The 24,574-nt window shown below is 37.3% G+C and overlaps 4 protein-coding genes across 4 annotated transcripts; all 4 read right to left on the minus strand.

Annotated features, from left to right (window-relative positions):
- Positions 1-1,793: 1,793 nt before the first annotated feature.
- On the minus strand, positions 1,794-7,438 carry LOC123871286. Its single transcript, XM_045915001.1, has 6 exons — positions 6,979-7,438; positions 4,513-4,655; positions 3,305-4,036; positions 2,959-3,225; positions 2,476-2,739; positions 1,794-2,380 (listed from the first exon to the last, which is right to left on the minus strand). The coding sequence occupies exons 2-6, from the start codon at positions 4,618-4,620 to the stop codon at positions 2,168-2,170; spliced, it is 1,584 nt and encodes a 527-aa protein (XP_045770957.1). The 5' UTR covers positions 4,621-4,655; positions 6,979-7,438; the 3' UTR covers positions 1,794-2,167.
- Positions 7,439-9,805: 2,367 nt separating this feature from the next.
- Positions 9,806-12,575, minus strand: LOC123871285 (cytochrome P450 6B2-like). Its single transcript, XM_045915000.1, has 2 exons — positions 10,702-12,575; positions 9,806-10,009 (listed from the first exon to the last, which is right to left on the minus strand). Exons 1-2 carry the CDS (start codon positions 12,122-12,124, stop codon positions 9,840-9,842), a joined length of 1,593 nt encoding a protein of 530 aa, XP_045770956.1. The 5' UTR covers positions 12,125-12,575; the 3' UTR covers positions 9,806-9,839.
- A 287-nt stretch (positions 12,576-12,862) lies between these two features.
- Positions 12,863-16,293, minus strand: LOC123871283 (cytochrome P450 6B5-like). The gene is made up of 2 exons (XM_045914998.1): positions 14,772-16,293; positions 12,863-14,451 (listed from the first exon to the last, which is right to left on the minus strand). Exons 1-2 carry the CDS (start codon positions 16,291-16,293, stop codon positions 14,276-14,278), a joined length of 1,698 nt encoding a protein of 565 aa, XP_045770954.1. The 3' UTR covers positions 12,863-14,275.
- Positions 16,294-16,450: 157 nt separating this feature from the next.
- Positions 16,451-20,234, minus strand: LOC123871288 (cytochrome P450 6B5-like). The gene is made up of 2 exons (XM_045915004.1): positions 18,511-20,234; positions 16,451-16,643 (listed from the first exon to the last, which is right to left on the minus strand). Exons 1-2 carry the CDS (start codon positions 19,892-19,894, stop codon positions 16,474-16,476), a joined length of 1,554 nt encoding a protein of 517 aa, XP_045770960.1. The 5' UTR covers positions 19,895-20,234; the 3' UTR covers positions 16,451-16,473.
- Positions 20,235-24,574: the final 4,340 nt, after the last annotated feature.

Consider the following 24,574-nt stretch of genomic DNA (forward strand, 5'->3'; position numbering starts at 1 on the left):
ATAATTCCTAGAATCCCTCTTGTATCTACGTACGTAATTATTATTGCCTTAAGTTTGAGGTACTTATAGCAGGATTTGATACCGTAAATTATAATAGGTACATATTGCATATTATAAGGGCTTTAAAAGAATATAATTACAGTGTTACAATGTTGAAAACTGAGTTTTATTTTTTTTGGTTTAAAAGATGCATATAGAGAGCTTTGTTCCTATATATACCGAATATGTGTTAAATATTCTTTGCAATATGTTTATGTTAGGACTTTATAGCCTTTGCAAGTACCTATCTTGTTTTAGGTCAGTTGTAAGCATTCATTCCTTCTTAAAAGTTAAAATAGGCGCAAATCTCTACTAGTTACGATAAGCATAAACCTACACTTACTTATGGTAATATAATATAGGTAATCTTTAAATATTACTGTACATCGAAGAGCACTCGTGCTGCGTACATCAAGCATACAGAGCAGAATCGTTGTACTTAATTTTTGTTACTACTAATGTTATGGAATCCAATCCGGGATCTATTAAGAAATAAATAGAAAGTCGCGTTTGTTTGTTCAAACAATTTTTATTTCAATCATACATAAAATTGACAGTCACCATCCATTGGGAAGGGTTGATATACTCAATAAACTTATTTTAATATTATTAACATTTTTTTAAATACTAACATTTATTTTTATACCTGCCTGTAGACACATAAAATTGTTCAGAAAAAATACATTTACCTACAGTTAGTACAAAAATTATATAACACTAAATTAATACATAATAGGTATCAGAAACATTAAGGTGACCTTAACTACCACTTAACGAAGACGATATTAAAATAGTAAATTTTCACAGCTCGATAGAATACACCCTGCATTATAAGGGATATTGATAGTTCTATTGAAATATTGAACAGTCATTTATTTGAGTATCTAATAGTCTAAGACCCCGTAGATAATTTGGAGGAGGTGCTTGATTAAACCATAAAAGATGTAGTTTGTAAAATGGTTCTTTTTCGTTATCCGAGTGTGGCATATCAGACCTACCAGCTGAACCTTAAAAGCGTCTTTATATTTTTTTATCCTTTTTTCAAGGGTAGGTAAATGTATCTTATGCTCTTCTTCGGGCGCAGTTAGTTTGACCTCTAGGACAAAATATCCCTCAAAGCAAAAGAGCCTTAAATAAATGAGTTATAAAAAAAATATTTTAACTGGTGGGTAATGTTTCCATAAAAGGTAGAGCCAGAGCAGTCATGTTATAAACTTTTCGCAAGCACCTCGTCAAAATTTTCTACAAGCTCTCGGGCCATAACAAATTTTTCCCGCCTTCAACATTTAGCAAGAATATATTCTTATCTAATCTAGGTGAGTACTTAATATATTTAGCGCAAAGCAGGCTACATATTTTATTCTAATCGGTTGTGAGTAATTGTGATGTGTGGAGATCGTAGACGAAAAATCTAATGAGATGGCAATAGACAGGGTAACTCAAGTTAGTAAGTATGTATCTTCTACGTAGCAACAAAGATCGCATGTGCAGTGCTTTACAGAGGACTCTCCGTCACTCGCTCCATACAAACGTAGTTTGGTTCTCATTTGAATACTAACCAATCAAACTCGATGTAATTTTATAGACATGTTCTAGAAACTAATCCATCCATGTCTGTTGTTTGCCAGTTTTTCGTTAAAAAAATAACTAGTTTTAAATTACATGGGTTTAAAGATTTGTATCAAAATTCTTGAGACCTTGAACTTTAAAATTAAATATTTTAACGGAAATCTGGGAAACCACAAATATGAATAAATAGATTTAGAATTCCTAGAACGTAGGTACTTAAGTGAGTACTTTCATTGAGAGTATTCAAATAACAGCCATCTACGTTTGTTTGGAGCGCACTACGAATAAACCCCTTTTAAAATACAAGAGTTTGCTTTCATTGTGAAAAAGACGTCATGGATATGCTTCTCTTTTTTTATAAATTGACTAGCTTAGTTACAATTTTTGTAGAAATTAATAAACAGATACTTTCCATTCCAAGGTATAAAATCCTTGAAGGCGGGTACAGATTAATTTTGGGTAACGAATTAAAACTTATAAGGTGGTATCCATATTAACTGATAACATAGGACGCGACCTCCTCGCCATGCTGAGCGAGGAAGGTCGCGGTTTGTCGTCGTTAGGAGCGATGTCGCTCGGCGCGGCGCAGGCGCAGTTCGAGCGCAGCGTGCGAAGCGAGCGCCGAAGCGAGCGCAAGTGCCAGCACAGCCAGTTGTGTTTGCACGCAGAGGAAAGAACGCGCGGCGCAAGCGAGTGCCAGGCCGGCGTGACGCGCCGACAGCGTCGCCGACCACGGACCGCGCCAGCCGCCGCCGCCGACGCATATACCCGCCTGTCATCAAAACAAATAATCTCAAACATTCCTGCAAAAATATCCACCAATTTTTAGGGCATACAGTTAGCAATGACACAGTTCTTCTAGCTTACTTGTAGAACATCCCACAAGGCAGCGCACGCGCCCCACGCTGCCGCTGCGACGGACGGCAGTGCTAGATCGGATCTAGCCGCCCGCCAGCGTAGCAGCGCAAGTAAGAGCGAAGCGTGCGCGGCCGCGCCGCCCGCAGCGAGCGCGCCTCTGCGTCCGCGAGCCGCCGCCATGCTGAGCGTCGCTGCGGCGAGCGTTTGTAGGGCGCCCGCTCCGCACAGCGCTCGCCACGCTCCGCTCCAGCCGCCCACGCAGACTCCGTACCACTGAAACAATAATAATAATTAATAAAACTAATAAATAAGATTGTCTACGTATCAACTGCATTTCGGTGCAGTCAGATGTAGATAATTTTATCTGCAAAAATTATCTATTAATGAGATTTCTCATAAAATCCATATTAGGTAGGTTATAGGTAAGTACCTAATATTAAAAATACGAAAGTTTCAGCTAGTAACGTAATAAGGCATAACACTACTTCTAACCTTAATATAAGAAGTATAAATAAACCCCTGCTGCAGGCCAATAAATAAGCCCATTGGGGCTCCAAGTAGTGCCCGGGGGTCCTTGACGACGGAGCGAGCGTCGGGCGGCGGCGCAGGTGCGGAGGCTCCTCCATACAGCCCCAGACACGCCGCAGTGAAGGCCAGCGCTGCCCAAACCGCCACGAGCACCTTGCGCCCTTCTGCGTTAAGGGACGAGCCAAAGAGAAACTGGACGCCCGGGCAGCCTGCTGCGCCGCATGTTTTCTCCTGAAATTGATAAACGTGTAAACACGAATTCGAATTCACCCAACCTCAATATCGTCATAGGTACTTAAACTGGACCTACCTCATAATCGTCATCCAAAAAATAATCCTCTAGTGAAGGCCATTTTGAAAATGATGAATTTGCTGGCGGCGTACTTAGTTCCAGAAGTGATAAGAGATTTTCAGGCCAAATCATAAGGGCTGCTCCGAGGAGCAGCGAGCCACATACGAGTCCCAAATCTTGGGATGCTCGAAGACCTCGTAAGGCTCTCCGTAGTGCAATCCGCCTTCTGCCCTCGTCGCCCGCCGCCTGCGCCAGAGACGTCGCCGACGCGGCCAGAGCTAGTGACATCGGAGACAGGGTTACGCCGCAAAGGGCGTACAACGGGAGTAGAATGGATAACGGAGTTGCTACTGTGTGTGCAGTCAAAAGAATACAGACCAGCACGTGAGCAACAGTTATGACTATTCTTGTACCAGTTTTTTGTAGGATTAGAGGAGAGAAGGGAGCTACTATGGCAGCGACTGCGTGCATTACAGCAAGGGGCAATGCTCCGGCTTCTGCACCAGCGAATGCCGTGAACGGCAATAGCGCTGTGGAGCAGAGCCCACTGGCTATACAAAGGAGGGTGAATCGTGTTACTAGCAGCTTGGGTATTTTTGGCGGTTGCCTGGCTATAAGACGCCTTACGGAGGCAGCTCCTACTGACGAAGCAGCGGAGTCTCTGCGGCGATTGGCGACAGCAGGTATTTTGAGCGGTTCTCTTGATTTCTTCCACGGCCATTCTTTTTTGTATATTGTGTTCACTGGTATCTGCAATATTAAAACATAATATAGGCACTTCAACTTACTTCATGGAAACGTCTTCTGTAGGATTTTAAGATTAAGTACAAAAATCAACACGTATCTAAAGCCCCTTGCCCTTTTCAGCGATCATGCCAGGATATGCCTAGGTAAGTACTTAATTAAGTATTAAAATACAGTCTATCTATGTTATGTAAATACACGAACAGTGAATACCGTGAAAGTGACTTTAAAAGAAAGTGACTTTTGTAAAATTGATATTCAAACTCTCCAAACTTTAGTAGCATGGAATCAACATAGAATTTAGTTATAATTTTATTATGTCTATTTGTAGGTACGTTTTCTCGTCCGTTTGCCTGTATGGTATTTTATTGGAAGCTACAAACGCGATAGACACTATCCGCTACATACTGCGTCAGCACTTATAATCCTTTGTTGTTTGTTGAATAGTTACTATAAAATGATTATGAGATTTCAAAAAGCACCTGAGTGATGACTGTCCGGTTGCGATGCGGATCCGACACGGTTCGCGCGGCAGCGGTCCGGATGCTATGCGGCCGCGATCGCTCCGTCAGGTCCGGTAGGCTGCCCATACGGCCATCCGGCTGCTACCATTCGATCCAACGCTCTTTAAGACAGCACATCCATACTATATTAATCCTACGGCTCCAATAATCATCCAAAGACATAATGCTTAGTAACATTTTGAGAAAGGACTCGCTACTTTTGCTCTGTTTGTAAAAAGTACAATTGAAACCTTACCAGAATGAACTGGGCTGGGACCCTACTTCATGGGTAACCTGGTACCGCAATTGCGGTAGAATGATAGCTACAATGTTACGATCGCATTCACCTCTAATTGGTTGATACTCGCTTTGCATTGTTGCAACAAGAACAGCATTTTAGCCAATTGATAGAAACAATTATTTTATAATATTTATTTATATTTATTAAAGTATTGAAAATATTACAATAAAACTTAAAGCTAGCCTTATCTAATTACTATACAAATCATGCCCGCGTGGAATGGTGCCAAGAATACTGGCTGCATTTCCGCGTTGGACAGCCAGGCTGATCCGTTGCGCAAAAAATGAGCCAGCCCTTCTGTCACCCGATGAGGCTATTAAACGCGGTGAAAGGCTATTAAAATATACAGGGTATTTTTGTTACGAGTACGAATGTACGAATGTACATTTCATATAAATGCCCTGTATATAAAAATTCTGTAAAACCTCTAATTCTGTAACCTGTAATTCTGAATTTTTATATACCGCAACTATTCAGTTGCGGTTTTATAGAATCAAGCTAATTACTATCAAGCTAATAAATCAAAAACTATTTATTATGCATAAAAATAAATAAAAATCTGTTTTAAAATGCACAGATAAAACCCTTTCATATGATACCCCACTTGGTATAGATCTTACTTTGAAAATTGAAACACATTTTAATTTTTTTTAATGATATAACCACAAATTCACGGTTTTCAGATTTATTCCTTTAATTGTGCTGTAAGACTTACCTACCTGCCAAAATTCACGATTCTAGGTCAACTGGAAGGACCTTATAGGTTATCTTGACAGACACGATGCGACGGACGGACAGACAGACAGACAACAAAGTGATCCCATAAGGGTTCCGTATTTCCTTTTGAGGTACGGAACCCTAAAAATGCATGCTTGTAGGTATATCGCGTCGAATACCGATAACTAGACTTTTTTCGCAATGCATCCGATCCAAATCCGAGAAAATTCGGATTGAATCCGGTTATTAGTCTTTCGGATCTAGCGTGCATGCACTCTCTACAAATAGTACTCCCTAGTCTCTACAAATAGAAATAGTAGCCCTCATGCAAAAAACATTTTCTTCACTTCATTAAAACACAAATAAGGAGAAATATTTTATTAAATTTAAGTTTATAAATACATCATTGTTACTTATGTGTTTGACAAGCTTTATAACGCGCGTTGAGACGAGGCGAGGTCTTTACTTATTACTAGGGGCTGTAACGCTTAGGTACTAGCTACCTATATATCCAAGGTTAATGTTCTCGAGAGTTGAATATCCCTTTTCGGGATAGGTAGAATTGCTCGATTTTTATTATCTGCCGTTGAAATCTCTATTTTTCCTCCGACATAATATAAGCTAAATGTGTCGTTGAAACGCATACCACCTTGTTACCGCGAACTGACAATGAAATCATGTAATATACCTACGAGGGAAAAACTCCAGATGGTTTCTGCGATTTGTTTATGTAGGTGCCTTTTTAAGTCAGCTAATATAAATTATAATAAGTCTCTGTCCCAATTGTAATTTGCCAATGGAGTGCCCAGTCGCTGACGTCGCCGTCGTGACATAGCGAGCCTATATACTTTTTACATTATTCCTACCGAGTTACCATTAAACAAAGTTCAACTTTTTTTAAGTTGGCAATTACCTATATCAGATAAGACATCGTTTTCATCCGTTTGATTTTAGATTTTCCAAAAATCCCATGAGAACTCTTTGATTTTCCAAGATAAAACCAGATCTTGTCCGGCTGGGTTGCAAACTGTCTCTGTACCAAATAGCTGATGATCGACTTCTTCCACGTGAATTTAACTTTTTCAAAATTCTGTGGGAACTCTTTGATTTTCCTATGTACAAAAGTAGCATGCCTACTCATATGTCCACCCCAGAATGCAAGCTATTTATAAACCAAAACGCCAATGATTAAAATGTGTGAAATGAGTAAAATGGTATTTTAAAGGGATGGGCCGTGAAAAGCTGGCAGACAGACAGGCCAACAAGAGTTGGTATATATAAATATTATTTTTCCTAAACTAAATATTGTACGTCTAAATATTCTTAGGCTAAATAAAGGGCGACGTCATTTTCACACAAGAACACTTAGGAAAGTACTGAACAGAATAGTTAAGTCTCAAGCCTTTCAATATAAAAGAAATACTTACTATGTAATCATTTAAAAATTCAGGTATTCTTTATCACCAAATTGCCAAATATCACTACACCACAATGAGACTATCTCAGACATTAACATGGACACCAGTTTGTACTGAAAAACTGAATATTTTAATATGATCCGATATGACGTTCACGTATTGAATATATAGAGATATGCACTGTTAATTTATACTAAATTATATACAATTTGTTTCTTTTTGTCAATTAATTTTATGTTATAAACTATAATAGCTATATAGATAAGCAACTGGTCCTTAAGGGAGGTGAAAATACTGGGACCTAAACACGAATGAGATGTAATAGAGTGACCATCAGTTTAGGAAAATTTTGAGATTGCCAATAATAAATTAGCGACTCATCCTGAGGACCTCACGACATTACCCTTTATGTTGCATCCCGTTTTGATGACTTTCTGCGTTCGATCGCTGCATTGAAATCCCACGTTTTAGCGATTACTAGCTGATACCCGCGACTTCGTTCGCGTGGATGTAGTTTTTTAAAAATCCCGTGGGAACTCTTTGATTTTCCGGGATAAAAAGTAGCCTATGTGCTAATCTAGAGTATAATCTATGTCCATTCTAAATTTCAGCCCAATCCGTCCAGTAGTTTTAGCGAGAAGGAGTAACAAACATACACACATACACACACACACACACATACAAACTTTCGCCTTTATAATATTATTAGTGTGATATATATATATATAGTGTGAAGTGTGATAGTGTGATGTCAATGCTGCATGGTGTTTCGGCATTCGGCATTCAACCACTATATTGAAATAAATAATACTTGCGATTTCGTACACATGGCGTACCCAAATTACAAACCCTCATTTTATTACCCCCAAGGAGTTGAATTTTCAATAATCCTTACTTAGCCGATCTGTACGTCATTATAGCTCTATCTGCATGCCAAACAGCCCGATCCGCCCAGCAGTTTGAGCTGTGTGTTGATAGATCAGTCAGTCAGTCGCCCTTTTCTTTTATATATTATTTAGATAATTCTGCTAGAAACATACACAACTTTTGGCTACCCTATTCCTAGGCGTACATTGAGTGGGGAGTGTCCCTCACGCATGCGCTCTAAAGGTGGTATCCCCTGATGAACGGTACTGAGAGGCTGCAAGCCGCAAGGTGGTTATTGCATTAAAGTAGATTGTAGACTACGAAACATAGATATTTTACGAAACGACATTGTGGTGTCCTGTTGACCAATGACACCGACATACCTATTCGACGACCTCCCTGTCCCGGGTTCGATTTCCGGCAGGAGCAATTTGGTAATTTATAATTTTTAAGCAATTTGGTAATTGGTTAGGTGGGAGGCTTCGTCCGTGGCTCTACCACTCTACCGGCAAAGCCGTACCGCCAAGCGATTTAACGTTCCGGTACAATCGATGCCGTGTAGAAACCGATAAGGGGTATTGGGTTTAATAAAAAACTGCCACACCTCTTCCAAGTTGACAAAGTTCATCATCTTGTTTTTTTTTTTAAAATAATATGGAAACCTTACTTAGATGTCACGATGATTGATGTTCTTAGATCTTAAGCATCAATTTAAAGTCTGGCTCAGGATTCTCTCCGTAAGTAGGTAGGTATAATATTTACGTGTTGAGACTTAATCAGTCTAAAGTCTCAAGTTTAAATGCTTCATCGATCGTGTAGTAGGTACATAATATTTAGGAGGCACTGATGTAGACAAACACATTAGGTAGGTACGACGAGCAAATCTCAAGGTTGAAAATTTTAACATCCATACTAAAATTATGAATGTGAAAGTGTGCCTGTCTGTCTGCCTGTCTATCTGTCTGTCGGTCTGTCTGCTACTTTTCACGGCCCGACAGTTTAACCGATTCTGACGAAATTTGGTACAGGGTCAGCTTATATCCCGGGGACGGACATAGGCTACTTTTTATCCCGGAAAATCAAAGAGTTCCCACGGGATTCCTAAAAACCCATCCGCTTAACCGATTTGTATGAAATTTGGTACCTAGGTAGCTTACGTCCCTGTTATTGACATAAGCAACTTTTTATCCCGGAAAATCAAACAGTTCCCACGGGATCTTTAAAAACCTAAATCCACGCGGACGAAGTTGCGGGCATCCTCTAGTTTATCTATAATCACGGAATACTATTAAATAAGGTAGGTATATATCGTGGTACGTAGGTATCGTACATGTAAATATTATTATTGTTTGAAATGGTTACTAATGTAGATTGTACCTACTTAGCAGATACCTTTTGGTAGGTAGGTACGTTATTTGCAATTTTAGAAGCTTTCTTGACTGAAGTGTTCTACCTTTTACTTTATCTATCTATTAAAATTTATTATGAGTAAGTAACTCATAACTGTTCTTTAAAAATATTTGTTTCCCATTTCTCACCTATTTCATATCATTCATCATCTTTTTTTGGCGTTAAACAAGGTCAAACCGTGAGAATGATTCATAAATATGAATTAGTAACAAACCAGTTTAGTATTGACACGTGTTATAAAACCTACATAATTATACATATTCATCTAAATGATACCACATTAGATCTAGTATCTACGTTGCATCCGTGCGAAACCGGGGCGGACGCTAGAGTATGAAATATGACATTTTCGAGCTCTGTATTCTGAGGCTAGACATCGCCACAAACTGTGAAAAATCCACAAAAAATGTTCGTTTGTTTTTGTCACAGTTTAATGTTTAGGTACCTACTTACCTAATATTTATATATATAAAAATCAATGTTTGTATGTTTGTGTTCTATAGGCGGCTAAATTACGCAATGGGTTTTGAGTAGGTGCGTAGCTGAATAAATAAGTGGAAGTAAGACGATTTGTAGCTGACAAACATTTTGATTTATTTATTTCGAGGTATAAACTTAAGGTTAATTTCTGATGCCGGCGTAATAACTATAGAAGTCGTTTCCAGTTTAACATGGCTTGGCATATTTTCTGCTAGTTCAATCCGATAGTTCTTAAAAATAGTCAAAAGTCCGGCGTACATAGGCATCTTGGAAAACCGTTGACCTGCAGAAATAAAACAGATTAAGTAGGTAAGTAGGTACCTAAACGATATTCTAATGAAAAACTCATGGTCATTAGTAAAATCGGAGAAAATATTAGAAATTTACTTTATCCAGAAGTAACATAGGCTATAAAATATTAGTTACTATTGAGTATAGGTACATATCAAATTTCATCCAAGTGAAGCAGGGCGGATTAGCAGGATATTATAATTATAATATCGATAAACGTGGAAACAAGTAGGTAGATATATTTATTTAATTCACGTATATAAAATATATGTAAGTACTTATACGTGGAAACTATTGTTGGACCAATTTTAATCATAATCCTTTTACCATTAGAAGCCTACTTACTTAGGTACTTTATTCAGCTGAAGCAATTTAAGCTGGCAAAAGCTACTTATGTAGCTATTTATAACTGTGGAAGCAACATTCATCTGCGGTAGGTAGTTCTTACGATATAGTATCATCATTCAATGGCTGGATAAAAATTTGTGCCCCATGTCCGAGATTCAATCAAGGTCATGGTCAGGTCAAAGATCAAATAATCTCAATTTTAGGCTTTTTTCCTAACTCGTACGCGTAATTTCGTAATTTCGTACGCGGCCAAAGAAGTTCGGTTCGAATTCCGATGACTAAAGCTTCCGTACATTAAAAATTTAATAATAAAGTAGGATAAAAATCAATAAATACCAATGCACGTCCTAGGACCCTCTCCAAACCCCAAGAATGTAAATGGTTTTATATTTTTCCTTTCTTCTCCATAAAAACGTTCAGGGCGAAACTGTTCGGGTTCCGAGTAATAATCGGGATTTTGATGAATATATGTTACTGGTATCTGAATGAGATCTCCTTTCTGTACACGGAGACCTGTGGGAAAAGTGTAGTCATCCATAACATCTCTGGTAAGCACTCCCAGTGCTGGGTAGAGGCGAAGGCTTTCGTCAATGCATGCTTCGAGATAGGGCAGTTCATTTATACACGCATACTCAATAGCACCGTTGCTTTTCTTGAAATAAGCATCAATTTCTGCTATCAATTTTTGTTGAATTTCTTGGTGTTTCGCTAGTTCATATAAGACAAAACTTAAAGATGTGGCAGTTGTTTCGGATCCAGCGCCAAAAAACACTACACATTGACCCACGAGTAATTCATTGTTAACCTCAAGACTCACCGTTTCATTGCTACTAATTTTATTGCCTAATCTAGCTCCAGTTATATGGTTGTTCTGTTTCCAACCCAAAATTAGGTCAACGAAGTCATTTCTAGACGATTTTACAGTCTGGCGATTGGTAAAAATGTTCGTTAAAAGGCTATGGAAGAAAGAAAATACTCTCTCTTCGAACATGCGTAATCTTAATGCGTAAAACAATGAGGGCCATATCATACGAAAATGCATTTTCAAGCCTCTCGCCTTTGATGTGTCGAATATCTTCTCGCCTATACTCATAAAAGGGTTTGTAGCATCCCTTACAGAATTCATAGTGTTCGGATTTAAACCAAATGCACATGTTGTTATACAATCTATCGTATACCTTGCGAATAAAAATTTTGCATCGATGTATGGTAGACTATTGGTTTCCTCTTCCAATAAGCGTTCCAACTGATTAGCACAATCCTTTATCAAATAAAACATGCCTTTGATTTTAGCAGACGAAAACAGGGGGGACAAATTCTGACGCTGGACTTTCCATTCATCACCTCCACTGAAAAACAGACTCTTCGTGACCTGTTCCCTGTGCGAGTAGTCTGATACATCTCTGCCACTGAAGTAATAAAAATCTCTGGATAAAACAAGCTTCAGCAACTCGGGATCTTTTATAATAAGAGCAGGTCTCGTGCCAAACAAAGTCCCGATGTATGGCTCTTTGGGAAACTGCTGACAAATTTCGTGAGTCACTTGAGTAACATGTTTTTGTAATAAAATCGTTTCTAAGTGATTACCAAATAATGGTAAAGGTTTCAAATGTGCCACATTCTTCTTTTTCCAGTAATCTTGATTTTTCATTATGAATTTTTTCAGAACATAGAATAATATTGTAAAAATTAATACAATGACTAAATAAAGCACCATCTTGACGAACACTTCAATTACACTGCGCAGTAATTTGGTCATATACTTACCGATTTTAAGTGAATTTGGTAGATAAGTTAGGTATAGATAGGCATTTGTAGGCTGTACACGTTTCTGATGACGGCCTCTACTTGTACAGGGCCGAGGCCAGAGCAGGGTTGATAAGCAGCTGCTTAAACGGTTTAGCAAAATAAAAACAAGAAGGTACCCCTGCACCAAGATATCATACAAAATTAATTAATCAGAATCTTCGAATGTTTAAAAAAAACCGACCAAGTGCGAGTCAGACTCGCGCTCCGAGGGTTCCGTTTTCGGGTATTTTTTTCGACATTTTGCACGATAAATAAAAATAAATAAAAATCTGTTTTAGAATGAACAGGTGAAGCCCTTACATATGATGCCCCACTGGGCATAATTATATTACTTTGAAAATTGAAACACATTTTAATTTTTTTTTATGATATAACCAAAAATTCACGGTTTTCGCATTTTTTGCATGCCCTGCTCTGCTCTGAACCACCCACGCCGCCTGCGCCTAAGCATACTTCAGCCTAGAAGTCTATGATATCGACATAATTTTCGTCAATTATTATGTAAGTATGCCCGTATGACCCCAAAATGTCGATATGATAGTTGAAAGTATCAAGTAATCTCTACAAAATTGGGTTATCGGGGTTATCGGGATTATTTTAACTAAAATTCGCGTTGCAAGGTGAGGCGGGAGTAGGATAAGGTTGCCACTATTGGACCACATTTATTTACACTTCGACAATCGAAATATTTAATTGTAGAACTATATTTTGTCATTATTTAGCAAATATGTAACACGGAACTATTCAAATGTCATAAAAACAACTCATAGTAGAGAAAACCTCGAATAAAGCTCAGGTAATAAGTTGCTTTGATTGGACCACCAGCGCCTTGATTGGACCCGTAAAGACTCCACGATTGGAACACAAGCTCCTTGTACAACTGGTCCAATAATGGAAACTCGAAAATAACTGTTTTTTTTTATAAAATGAAATTTTTTGTATACTTAATTTTAAAATTTTAATTTATTTCAAATAATCAAACAACTTTACTTGAGATCACAATATTGCGGCATAACAAAGCTTAATTTTTATAATTGTTTATACTTAGGTAAGTATTTGAATAGCATCTTTTGCTTTCTTACTAGCAGCCATCAGCCTTCGATGAAAAGTGGCTTTCGTGGATCTAGCTGCCGCATTGAGACCATTTTTTTTTTGGATTTAAGTGCTTCAAGTGCAAGAGCCATACTTGTTTCATTCCAGGCACAGTATAGCCTTCGCTTTTTGATTTTACTGGGCTCATTTTCATCATTTTCAGCTATCCTAAAAAATTATAAAATATTTAATTTTCCGTACAGATCCATCACTGGTCTAGTTCAATAATGGCAACTAAGACTGGTCCAATGATAGCAACTGGGTACTTCATTAGTGAAATGTCATTCACCACTTAAACGTTATCCTAAAACTTACTAATCGTGTACCAAAAGCAGGCCAGTTTCATATGAAACCCACTATAGCTGTCGTAAAATTGACACATATCAAAGAATAAAGTGCTCACTTTTTACCTCAAAACAACACAAAAAAAGTCACTTCCAAACGGACGTTGCTGGTGCACTGGCGGTTGTGGTGTAAGCAAGAGAGTTCTAAAGAATATGTTTTGTCTCTTTCTTTCACGCACAGGTCTATCCAATTTCGAGAAACATCGATGGTCCAATCAAAGCGTCGGTCCAACGATAGCAACCTTACCTTATTACAACCGTAGGGAAATTCAAATGAAAACCTCCCCCTGGCTATGGCTTTGGTAGTCAATAGTGATTAATGAATATTTATTTTACAAACACATCAATTCACATAGATAGGTACATAAATCAAGCTGAGCAAACATGTAAGTATTTGCTGAGTAGGTAATTGGCATATTGTTTTATCTTTTCTGGCGACTAAATTTGGACGTAGGAAGTAGGAATTCTTACGAAGTAGGTACTTCCTAATTCTATGTGAGCACAAAGTACTTGTACACTTTGCGGTCAAACCAAATGGTTCAAGATCCCAGTGTCGCCAGACGTTACTTATTTTCTATCAATGAGTTTATTGGTAAGTATTCAAATGAGAGCTAAACTAGGTACGTTGTTTGGAGGTGGTTTGGAGCGCTGCAAACACACCCCTATTAAGCTGTGCGTGTGCGTGGTATAAATTTGAGTTTAATTGGGATTGCTGAAGTCGTGACGAGTGAAAACGGTGTGAACGGAATAGTCAGAGGCATGTCCTCCGCAAGTTCTATTCGATAGTTCTTGAATATCGTGAGGAGACCAGCGTGCAGCGGCATCTTGGAAAAGCGAAGGCCTGGAAGAATAAACAGATTTTACGATATCTAATAACTTGAAAACTAGTCAAAATTCCATTCCATCGTATAAGAAATAACACTTTCAATTTTATTAATTTTCATGGCGGCCATTTTGAAACTTTTGTTATTTGTTGTTATAACGACAATAGTATACAATTTGTGAAAATTTCAACTTGTTAACCTGTTACGGTTCACGAGGTACCTACAAGGCCGCTGACAGACAGACTGATGGAAGTACCGACGGGTGGACAGCGGAGGCTTAGTAATGGGTGGCCGTTGGCACTCTTCAGTTAAACCCTGAAAAGCATTTTATTCTTACCTAAACATATCCTGGCACCTTCTCCAAAAGGAAAGAAGGTAAAAGGTTTAATATCCTTTCTTGCATCACCATAAAAACGCTCTGGTCGGTATACCTCTGGTTCTGGAAAATAGTCTGGATTATGGTGCAAACTATATATAGATACGTGAATGCGATCTCCTTTTTGTAAACTCAGGCCCGTTGGTAAGGTGTAGTCATCCATAACCTCCCGCGTCATGAGTCCTATGACTGGGTAAATACGTAGCGTCTCTTCAATACAGGCTGCAATGTATGGCAATTCATTGACACACTCGTATTCAATTGTGTCATTTTTCTCAAAATAAGAATCAACTTCGCTTATCACTTTTGTTTGTACTTCTTGATTCTTGGCAATTTCATACAAAGCGTAGCTTAATGTGCTGGCTGTAGTTTCAAATCCAGCTGCAAACAGTGCTACGCACTGGCTAACTAACAAGTCGTCGGTCACTTCCAGGCTTATTGTCTTTTTGCCGCCAGTCTTTTCATTACTTATACTGTCCCCAGTTAAAACTTTATTCTTCTTCCAGGTTAATATTAGATCAACAAAATCACATGTGGAAGATTGTGCATTTTCTCTTGATGCGAAAACTCCGCCCAAAATAGTCCCAAAAAAGTTGTTAATATTCTTATCAAATAATGTAAATCCCAAACCATAAAATAATGAAGGCCACATTTGTCTGCAATAAAGTTTTATGCCGGCAATCTTCGATGAGTCAAGTATCTTTTCACGAAGAACCATAAAAGGATTCTTACTTGCATCAGCATTTAGGTCCATCATATTGCAATTTATTCCAAATGCGCAGCTGGTTATAACGTCTATAGTAAACATCGCTAGCAAAGACTTTGCGTCAAGGTATGGCGAGTTTTTTGTTACCTCTTCGAGGAGGCGCTCGAACTGATTGGCACAATCTTTTACTAAATAAAACATACCTTTTACTTTAGCTGCAGAATATAATGGTGTGAGGTTCTGACGCTGGATTTTCCATTTGTCTCCACCGGTGAAAAATATATTATTAGTTATCGGTTCCTTATGACTGTAATCGTTTACTTCTCTGCCACTAAAGTAGTAAAAATCTGTCACAAAAACTAGTTTAATTAAATCGGGATCCTGAATCATAAGCGCTGGGGACGTGCCGAAGAATGTTCCTATGTAGGGCTCGTTTGGAAACTGTTTGCAGATTTCATGCGCAACTAATGATTGATGTTTGTTTAATAAAATAGTTTCCTTATAGTTCCCAAATAGTAGTGATGGCTTCAAGTGCGGTACTTTCCTTTTCTTCCAGTGATCATGATTTTTCGTTAACAAATATTGTAAGGCACATATTATTATTGTAACAAAAAACGCAACAATGTAATATAGCACCATTGCGAACGTTGTGAAACGTTCGAGCTCTAACGGAGCCAAAATATTCTGATACGAATTTTTTTTATAGCGCTCTTTGCTCAGATTAGCGAATAATAGGCAGATGCTGCGCGTCATATCGCGGCCAGGCAAAATAGACATTCAAGGTTATATTAATTCGGAAGAGCCAAAAATTGGTACGAATGTTGAGAGGCACCATTAGAAATGAATTACCATGTTTTATAGCGCTTTAATTTAATTTATTTATTTAGATATTTATACACAGTAGATAGGTACACTACAGTAAATATCCTTTTCACATTTTTGTTTCATTATGGCTTCTTAAGCCTTGCGTGGTATGAATCTAAGATTAATAGGGATTGCTGAAGTGGTGACGATTGAGAATGTTGTCAACGGAATAGTGAGAGGCATGTCCTTCGCAAGTTCTATCCGATAGTTCTTGAATATCGTGAGAAGAGCAGCGTGCATCGGCATCTTGGAAAAGCGAAGACCTGGAAGAATAAACAAATTTGGCCACATCTGTGCGAGTACCTGTACATAAAGTACAATCTATACACATTATCTTATTTGGCCGCACACGCAACCAAAACGCCTGACTGTGTCCGGCTTTATCCGGACGTCTGGGAACGCTAAATGCACTTTCGGCTGCATTATCGCTGATTGCAGCTAAGCTCTACTCTATAAATGAATAAATAAACCGGTCAAGTGCGAGTCGGACTCGCACACAAAGGGTTCCGTACCATCGTACAAGAAATTTCAAACCAGTATCTTAATATTTTTGGATTTCCCCATACTATCCCAGTTAGAAAAACCACACTGTATAATATTATGTAGTGTGGTGGTGCGGGTAGGTATCATTATATATCATTCATCACACACACAAGCGCATTAATTTGTGTTCACTTTTTAAAATACAACTAGCGAACCCGACCCGGCTTCACTCGAGTAGAATTTTTGAAAACGGTTAGAGGTTCGAATTTCAAAAAATCCTGAAACTCATGCTTCTTTAGTTTTTTTTGCTCGGAAGTGCAAATAGCAATTTTCATAGATGAAACTTGAAAAACTACGGGCTTAAAAATTTTCATTCCCTATTTAACCCCGTTGGGGGGAGAATTTCTAAAAACACTAAAACACGTATTTCTTCATTTTTAACCCAAACCTCAAATACTTTCATCGATGTAACTTTAAAAAGGACGGAGTTTCATACAAACTTCTATCCCCTAATTATTATTATTATTTTACCTAACCCCCCATGCTTTACACTGTTTGTTGATAGAATATCAGTCTATTAGTCAAGATAAGTTAGTCTTTTATATATTATTAGATAGGTTGTACCTAAGTATGAGCTTGGCCTTTTTGGAGTTTTAAAATATCTTTGCCTGCATCAGATAATTCCTATGTCATTTTATCTCTTTGTGTTTTTTATACCTAGGTATTAGGTGTGTTTATGTACATTTAAATTAGTAATTACGCAGAACGAAATAAAATACTTAGGTTTTAAAATGTCTTGATATTACACTAAACATAATAATACCTAAGATTATGATGTTTACTTTTGTAACAAGAGTAAAGATAATAATGAACTCGAACTTTCCCGTGTGCTACAAAGTAGCCTGCTAGTGATAGTAATGATAACCAACCAAGACGTTCAAGACAACATAATAAAATGTAATAATTATGATTAGTAGGTACAAGATAAGCTGCGATATCATCGGATATTAATAATTAATTAAAAATGATAGTTATAATTATTATCATAAATCATTATTGATTATGTAGTCTAAGATAGTAAATATAAATCCACATAGTTTTACAATCTATATTAGTATAGTCTAGAATTTATTTTCATCCGGGTTGCTATAGCGAGGGATGTGTGTGAAATCCAGCAATGGGACCACTCAATTTTATTGCATAGGAATGTTCTAATGCCCGTATTCACAATCATTACTATGAGGTCTGACAGGGCGCTCGAATGCACAGTGTAGGTTCCACCAATCAGATGACTGTGTCACGTCAATTTAGAATGATCTGATTGGTGGAACTTACACTATGCGTTCGAGCGCACTGTGAGACCTCATAGTAATGATTGTGAATACGGGCATTAGTCACATTGCTCTCGGTCTCTACTCTCTACGCTTTCTACCACGTATTCTTGACTACCTTACCGCTTATTATCTCGTCATTTCTGATTTCATCACGTAGAAAACTTTCAAGCATAGCTCTGTCCATTGTCCACTTAGGTACATTAGTTTACTTATGAGGCCCATAATTTGTCACATTTATGCATACTTATTACATATCAATAAAGATATTAATTACTATACTGATATAAGAAATGAAAAAATATTTTGCACTTACCTAAACATACCCTGGGGCCTTCTCCAAAAGAAATGTACGTGAAAGGTTTAATATCCTTTCTTGCATCGCCGTAAAAACGCTCTGGTCGGAATACCTCTGGTTCTGGAAAGTAGTCTGGATTATGGTGCAAATTGTATACAGATATGTGAATGCGATCTCCTTTTTGTAAACTCAGGCCCGTTGGTAAGGTGTAGTCATCCATAACCTCCCGCGTAAGGATTCCAAAGACTGGATGAAGACGTAACGTTTCTTCAATACAGGCTACAATGTATGGCAACTCATTGACACACTCGTATTCAATTGTGTCATTTTTCTCAAAATAAGAATCAACTTCGCTTATCACTTTTGATTGTACTTCTTGGTTTTTGGCAATTTCATATAAAACGAAACTTAAAGTGCTGGATGTAGTTTCAAATCCTGCGCCAAACATTGCTACACATTGGCTCACCAACAAATCATTGGTCACTTCCAGGCTTATAGTCTTTTTGCCGCCAGTCTTTATATTACTTAAACTGTCCCCAGTTATCACTTTTCTCTTCTTCCAGGTCAATATTAGATCAACAAAATCATTCTTAGTCGATTGGGTACTCTCTCTTGATTCAAAAACTCCGCTCAAAATAGTCCCAAACATGGTATTTATACTCTTATCGAACGATGTAAACCCTAAACCATAAAATAATGAAGGCCACATTTGTCTACAATAAAGTTTTATGCCGTTAATCTTCGATGAGTCAAATATTTTTCCACCAAGAACCATAAAAGGATTCGTACTTGCATCAGCATTTTTGTTCATCGTATTGCAATTTATTCCAAATGCGCAGCTGGTGATAACGTCTATAGTAAACATCGCTAGCAATGTTTTTGCGTCAATGATTTGCGAATTTCTCGTTTCTTCTTCGAGGAAGCATTCAAATTGATTGACACAATCTTTTATTAAATGAAACATACCCTTTAATTTAGCAGAAGAAAATAAGGGTGTCAGATTCTGACGCTGGATTTTCCATTTGTCACCACCACTGAAAAATAATATCTTAGTCATCGGTTCCATATCCGTAAAATCATTTACTTCTCTGCCACTAAAATAGTAAAAGTCTGTCACAAAAATTTGTTTAATTAAATTGGGATCCTTTATGATGAGCGCTGGGGATGTGCCGAAGAATGTTCCTATGTAGGGCTCGTTCGGAAACTGATTGCAGATTTCATGCGTAACCAATATTTGATGTTTTTTAAGTAAAATAGTTTCCTTATAGTTTCCGAACAATAGTGAAGGCTTCAAGTGTGGTACGTTCCTTTTCTTCCAGTAATCATGATTTTTCGTTAACAAATATTGTAGGGCACATATTATTATCGTTATAAAAAATGCAAAAATATAAAATAGCACCATTGTGAGAGTTGAGACACGTTCGAGCTCCCGCGGAGCAAAAATATTCTGATTTGAGATTTTTACAATGAAGGACTCGGCTTATCATATTTCTACTGTGTTTTGCATGATAATAATAATGATTAATTGAATGATATTCACTTACTATTACCTATAGTGATCAAAAATTATTATTAATAGACAAAGATTACGCAACAGATACCGGTGGCATGCTTCGCTCGCCACCTTTTCACTTTCCATCCACACAACTTCGCAGGCTCATCTCACTTCACCAGATCTACTTCGTGAGCTCAGCGCTTTACAATACATTGTAACTATGCTTTACTTTACACTAATAAATGATCATGGTGACCATATTTAATTGGCCGCGCGAAGCGAGTCTCCGAGTCTACTTGGGTGAATTTGCACTTGACCGTCCGTCTATAACCTTATTACTTCTGAATATAATTCGTGAAAATATTTCTTGTGGCAAGTTATCGTTGAAAAGTTCTTTTCAAACAGAGCACAAATATATATATTTTTTAATTTGACTTTTTATTTTATTTTATTTATTAAGGAACACTAACAATATACATATTTAACATTATACTATATACTTACTTACGAACTAGTACATAGACTGATATGCATATCAATGACTAGTGTCCACTACATTTTTGTAAAGCGCCAGGTAAACATTATATTATAATAGATTTAATAGATATAATAGATACAAGTACTTAAGTAAAAGGTTTATAAAACATAATTACATTATAAAAAAAATAAAAAATGACTATAGTTACGTAAAACAAAGGTTAAGTGCAAACAAAATACAGTTAGTTACCTTTTGGTTAAATGATCGGTGAGTTTTTTTTGAAGGCAATAGCCGAGTCATGGAATACGGGTATCGTTTTATATAGCTCATTATATTTTGCACACATACGTATAATTGGGGCTTGGTTCCCGAGATGTGATTTAACGAAAGGTATATAGAAGATTTTAGAGGATATACAGCTACGGGTGTTCCTACGCGGAATAGACAAGGATATCCGATTGAGGAGATTACTACATTTAATTTTATTTTGTAATAATTTGTGTAGAAAGCACAAGTCAAGTATTTCCCGCCTGTTTCGAAGAGATGTCATTTTAAACTCGGCCAGTCGCTGAATATATGGCTGTCTGTGTGAGATGCCACTGACATGAAAAGCCAAGTGGCGAGTAAGCCACTTGGCTTGGCGACTTGAAAAATCGTCAATTTTTCAGGGAGAATTTTTCAAGGGAGGGCTATCAAAGTATTCCAGGTTGTTTGTTGTTTTGCCCGGCGTCTCGGCCAAAAACTGGTTCTACATAATATTTTTACGAAAAATTCGCACAACGCCAGCACAGAATAATATTATAGTAGGTACTGACGCAAGTTTAATTTTAATGCATACTTATCTAGGTACCTACATACGTTTATTTGATATTTCAAGGTTAAATACCAATATAAAATCAAGGGCAAAGTGCAAACTAGTAGATATTTCGGCTTATGTCGCGTCGTATAATATTATAATTAATCATTCGTTATAATCATAATGTGTATTATTAATCAACCTACTAAGTACTAACTGATGCTCACGACTTTATTTGCGTAGATGTGGGATTTTAAATTCCGAAAGAACTCTGATTATCCGGTATAAAAGTAGCACTATATAAGTAGTATATACTTGCAAAAATTCACGCCAATCCGTTGCTCCGTTGCGGCACATTGGACTTGAAGGACAAACCAATAAACCACCAAACCAAACAAACATATTTCCGCATTTATAGATTAGGCCGATTTTTCGACTGCCAAATATGTAGTTTAATAGGAACAAAGACGTTTTTTCAGGTTTTGTGTGGTTTTGTGTCGGAAGTTGGAAATCTGTCAAAATGTGGAAAGGACAATATGCAAATTAGAAATACCCCCCTTAAAACTTTTCTAAGAGGTACAAGATAACGAAATCTACTCATTAACTTTCCAACTTTATATTACCTCTACACTTCGCATTTCGTCTTCGTCTTCGCGACTTGGACTTCGGATTATACAAATTTCAAACCCCTATTTTACATAACAACCTTAGTGACACGAAATTAGTGTCACGACATGCGATGCATGCATTGCGAAATCAGACGTTTAAATGCAATTGATAGTGAAACTAATCGTGACACTATAATAATTGCGAGCTAACTACTGTTAGATATTCATAAATAAACGCAAGTATTATAAAATAATGTATACAATTTGTAGTGTTAGAAACGTGGCAACACTTCGCGATGGTAACATTAGAGTTGTCAGCTGTCAACAGCGATGACGGTTAGGATAGTCGAGTGAATCATTAGAAAAGCGATTGGGGAAAAGCTATATTGTGTAAAATGCATATAGAATGATATCATTGTGAATCTTAGAATAAGTACGCAGTTGTGAATATCTAAGTAATGATGATGAGCTTAATGTCTTGAATATACAATATATATAAACCGAAGTACTGTGTTTGATTAGCAACAGTGGCAAGATGTTCCGAGGGACGTAGAAGGGAAGGCTCTGTTATTATCAGAAGCCGGGATGTTATTCCACGCCAAGAGCAACGGATTTATCCTGAAAAACGTGTATACACTAAGATGTTGAAAGCACCTATATAGAGTTGGGTCACCAACTCAACTTCTCAAGAAACGATGATTGTATCAGAGTGAACAGCAAGATTGATATTGGATTGGTACCTACCTCTAGAATGGAATAAGTAGAAGTCATAATTAATAGTAACTGGATAATTATTATGAGTTAATTGAAAGTCCAAAATAAGGAATTATGTTCTGATTGCCACAATGGACTGTAGTATGTAGTGAGAGTGACATATCTAGCCCTGAGACTGAGTCTAGAAGGTTATATCTAGTTATGTAGTAGGTATTAATTCTAAGACTGGATTGCATGCACAATAATCAGGTACCTACATCAGCAAATAACAATAAAAGAAGAAAATGAACATATCACATGAATGAAATCTAGTTGAAAGGGTAGTGCCTTTAAAGTATTAAGTAGGTACCTATATAAAGTAGAATCAAGAAAGCAAGTAGGAAGTTATGTACCTAAATACTTAATTGTTACACCACAAATCCACAGGAGGCACGTATCCTTGAAGTTTCCAATCAATCAATCAATCTTTTTTAGTGTGAATTTGTGTAACATATCAACTTACATATAAAGAGGCCTGGCATAACCATAATCAGTTATTCTGCCATAATAGTATGGTAAAGGTAGATTCTGGTACTTTGCTGTTGAGTAGGTTTGTTGATGGGTTAAATAAGCCTAATACTGACAGACTGTTGAAAGAGGAGGTGGTAAAAGATTATTTTAATTTATGTAGAGGGTTCTATAATTATTCATTAAGTATGTAAATGTGGTTATTAACGGGTGTTACTTAAACACAATAAGTCTGAGTGTATTTTATGTTTACTATTTTTCATGTCGGACAACTTCCATGTATTTGATGTGATGGTACAACCTAATGACGGAGCGGTCTGCTATCATGAGATGAACAAATGTTTCCGGGTTGCATCTGTGGTGGAGAATTCAGTACACATGGTCCTCAAAATAGTACGATGTTTGGTAAAAGTCATATACACTGGTAGGTAAAGATAAACACTTGGATTATGTGGGTAAGTTGATAGAGTAAGTGATGAATAATACTAATTATACTAAGTGTGCTTTATGGTTGATTAGAACAGCACTCTGGTGAGGTCAAGGGACAGCTGGTATATAATGTTATAAGTTAGTTTAATATGGCCGAGAAATAGTTATTTTGGGTGGTTGTATTGTGCTTAGGTAGGTATCTAGAGTAACACCAAATGAATGGCAGAAGTTACCTAGGTCAACTTATTGACTAGCCACTAGCTTTGCCTGTGAATATGACTAGGTACATAAAAGTTATAGTTTGTAATTGATAGCACTGGGATAATGTAGTTTTAAATATACCTTCTTATCAGTGAAGGAAGTTACAGAATAGAGATTAATTTCTAACGTCCTACAGGCAGTGACAAATTTTGCCATGGACCCACCTAATTATTATCGATATTATAATCAGTATTACTCAGATTCCTGCAAGTAGGCACCTACCTGCTAAGAGGGGCAAGTGCCTACCTACTCAAATGTTGCATTTCAAATAGGAGGAATGTTGGCAAAACAAGTTGTAATTTGTATGTGTGATGAAGTGTAGACATATTTTCAGTTATTTTAGTAAGTTTTACTAATTTCTCTACTCTTATTTTGAGGAGAACAGTGCAGAAATAGAAATAGAAAGATATAAAGTCTAAGATTTGGGTAGCTGCAAGTGTGCATTGACTACAAGTGGTAACTGATTGAAACAGATAGTTCAAGTAGAGATTAGGTTGTTGGTAATACCGATTGTTTAAGCTGTACCAAGCTCTCAAATTTTATGAAACTCTAAGGATGTGTTGACTACAGTCACATTATAACATACAGTTAATATGGGAATACTGGTGACATATAGATGGCTGACAGGTTGCTAAGGTGTAGTCGGTCCTGCACGGACACTGCAAGAGTATCTATAAAGTATAAGGATATACAGTCTTGCTAGGGTTGTTTTATATAATAACTAGCTGATGCCCGCAGCTTCGCCCGCGTGAATTTAGGGTCTGAAATCCCGTGGGAAAGTTGTCACAAAGTTC

The sequence above is a fragment of the Maniola jurtina genome, chromosome 13 (genome assembly GCF_905333055.1).
Source record: "Maniola jurtina chromosome 13, ilManJurt1.1, whole genome shotgun sequence".
Lineage (NCBI taxonomy): Eukaryota > Metazoa > Arthropoda > Insecta > Lepidoptera > Nymphalidae > Maniola > Maniola jurtina.